We start from the raw sequence: 2,108 nt of genomic DNA on the forward strand, positions 1-2,108 counted from the left end.
TTCCCCCAATAAGGAAGAAGTCAAGGGTATTTATTTCTGGCCTCTTTGGTTGCCTACCTTTAGTGGAGGAGATGGGAGCTGCTCAAGGTGGTAGAAACATGGTAGGAAGTTGCTGTGAGGTCCTAAGGCACTTTCCTAGGTGGGTGGGGCAGAACTAGAGATATTNGAAGCCTTAGAAGCCTTTGTGAGCCTGTCACCCTAGCATCACTTCTCCAAGCAACAGTGACTCACAAAACTGAGCCATACAGCTTTTCCTTAGCCCTGGAAGGCACAGGTCACAAAGGCCATTGGGGCCTACCAAGAGGAGGCATGTCATCAGAGTGCTGTGCTGTGCGTGGCCCNTGCCTCTGCAGACACCGGCTGGCCCAGGCCTGCATCTCCAGCTNTCATTCCACAACTAGGACTGGGCCTTNAGGGAACAGCTCAGATCTTCANTGCCCATGTGTGTCATCTGCTTTGTGAAGGCACTAGTGCATGTGTTCAAGATCTACTTGACAGCAAACTACAGTTACAACTTCCGCAGCTGGCCGGTAGACTTCCGCTGGGATGACCTGCATGCCCCAAGCACTGGTAATAGCAGTCAACGTGCGTTGACCTGTGCTGCAGCTGCTGCAGGTGTGTGGCTGCTACATGATGCTGCACTGGGAGGCGACACACTCACAAGGCCTCCACGTGGAGCTCGGAGCCAAGTGCAGTGTCTCCTCCAGCAGATCCGTGAGCTGCCCAGCCAGCTTGCTAGCTATGCACTGGCCCACTCACTGGGCCGCTGGCTTGTATACCCCGGTTCTATGTTCTTGATGACGCGCGCATTAATGCCTCTACTGCAGCAGGGCCAGGAGCGACTAGTGGACCGCTACCGTGGGCGGCGTGCCAAGTTGGTGGCCTGCGACGGCAATGAGATTGACACCATGTTCATGGATCGCCGTCAGCATCCCGGCAGCCATGGCCGCGGCCTTTGCCTGGTCATATGCTGTGAAGGGAATGCTGGCTTCTATGAGATGGGCTGCCTGTCCGCACCTCTGGAGGCTGGATACTCAGTGCTAGGCTGGAACCACCCTGGCTTTGGAGGCAGCACAGGTGCACCTTTCCCACAACATGATGCAAATGCAATGGATGTAGTGGTCAAATATGCGCTGCACCGTTTGAACTTCCCGCCGTCACACGTGGTGGTTTATGGCTGGTCTATAGGAGGCTTCACAGCCACTTGGGCCACCATGACTTACCCAGAACTGGGTGCACTAGTGCTGGATGCCACCTTTGATGATCTTGTGCCACTAGCGCTGAAGGTTATGCCCCAGAGTTGGAAGGGGCTGGTAGTACGCACTGTACGGGAACACTTCAATCTCAATGTTGCTGAGCAGCTGTGCTGCTACCCAGGCCCAGTACTCTTGCTCAGACGTACACAAGATGATGTTGTCAGCACCTCGAACCATATACCCTCGATGCCATCTTGCCAAGTTGAGGGGGATGTGGAAGGTAACCGTGGCAATGAGCTGCTGTTGCGCCTTCTACAGCACAGATATCCCTCTGTGATGGCTCGTGAGGGCCGCACCGTGGTAACCCGCTGGCTACGTGCCAGCAACTTGGCTCAAGAAACTGCATTATATGCACGCTACCGCGTTGATGATGAGTGGTGCTTAGCAACACTTCGTTCTTATCGTGAGAGATGCCAGGAGCTGGACGATGCAGAGGCCTGGGGGCCACACGGACCTTCCTTTCCTTGGTTCGTGGGCCAAGGTCTGAGTGCCCGGCGGCGCCGGCAGCTTGCACTGTTCTTGGCACGCAGGCACCTTAAGAACCTGGAGGCAACTCACTGCAGTCCACTGGAGCCTGAGGACTTCCAATTGCCCTGGAGACTATAGCCACTGTTACTGTGACTCATGCATTTGGGCATCTGTACATGTTCTAGCTCCCCCGAACTGTTCCTCTCCTTACATCTCTACAGAAAAGCTGGCCGTGCTGGGGATCTTGGTGTCTGGGAGAGTGGGCAGTATAGCTTCCTTCACTTTCTTTCAGTTCTTTCCTGCTTCCATCCTTTCTCTTCCTTGCAAACATCTGAATGTCTGTGCCTAATTCTCAAAAGCAATGTAAAGATGAACCTGATCCAA

The 2,108-nt window shown here is 54.4% G+C and overlaps 1 protein-coding gene across 1 annotated transcript; it reads left to right on the forward strand.

Annotated features, from left to right (window-relative positions):
* Window positions 1-312: 312 nt before the first annotated feature.
* Abhd16b (abhydrolase domain containing 16B) lies at window positions 313-2,108 on the forward strand. Its single transcript, XM_021155906.1, has one exon. The coding sequence runs from the start codon at window positions 441-443 to the stop codon at window positions 1,860-1,862; it is 1,422 nt and encodes a 473-aa protein (XP_021011565.1). The 5' UTR covers window positions 313-440; the 3' UTR covers window positions 1,863-2,108.

Source organism: Mus caroli, chromosome 2, assembly GCF_900094665.2.
Source record: "Mus caroli chromosome 2, CAROLI_EIJ_v1.1, whole genome shotgun sequence".
In the NCBI taxonomy this organism is placed as follows: Eukaryota; Metazoa; Chordata; class Mammalia; order Rodentia; family Muridae; genus Mus; species Mus caroli.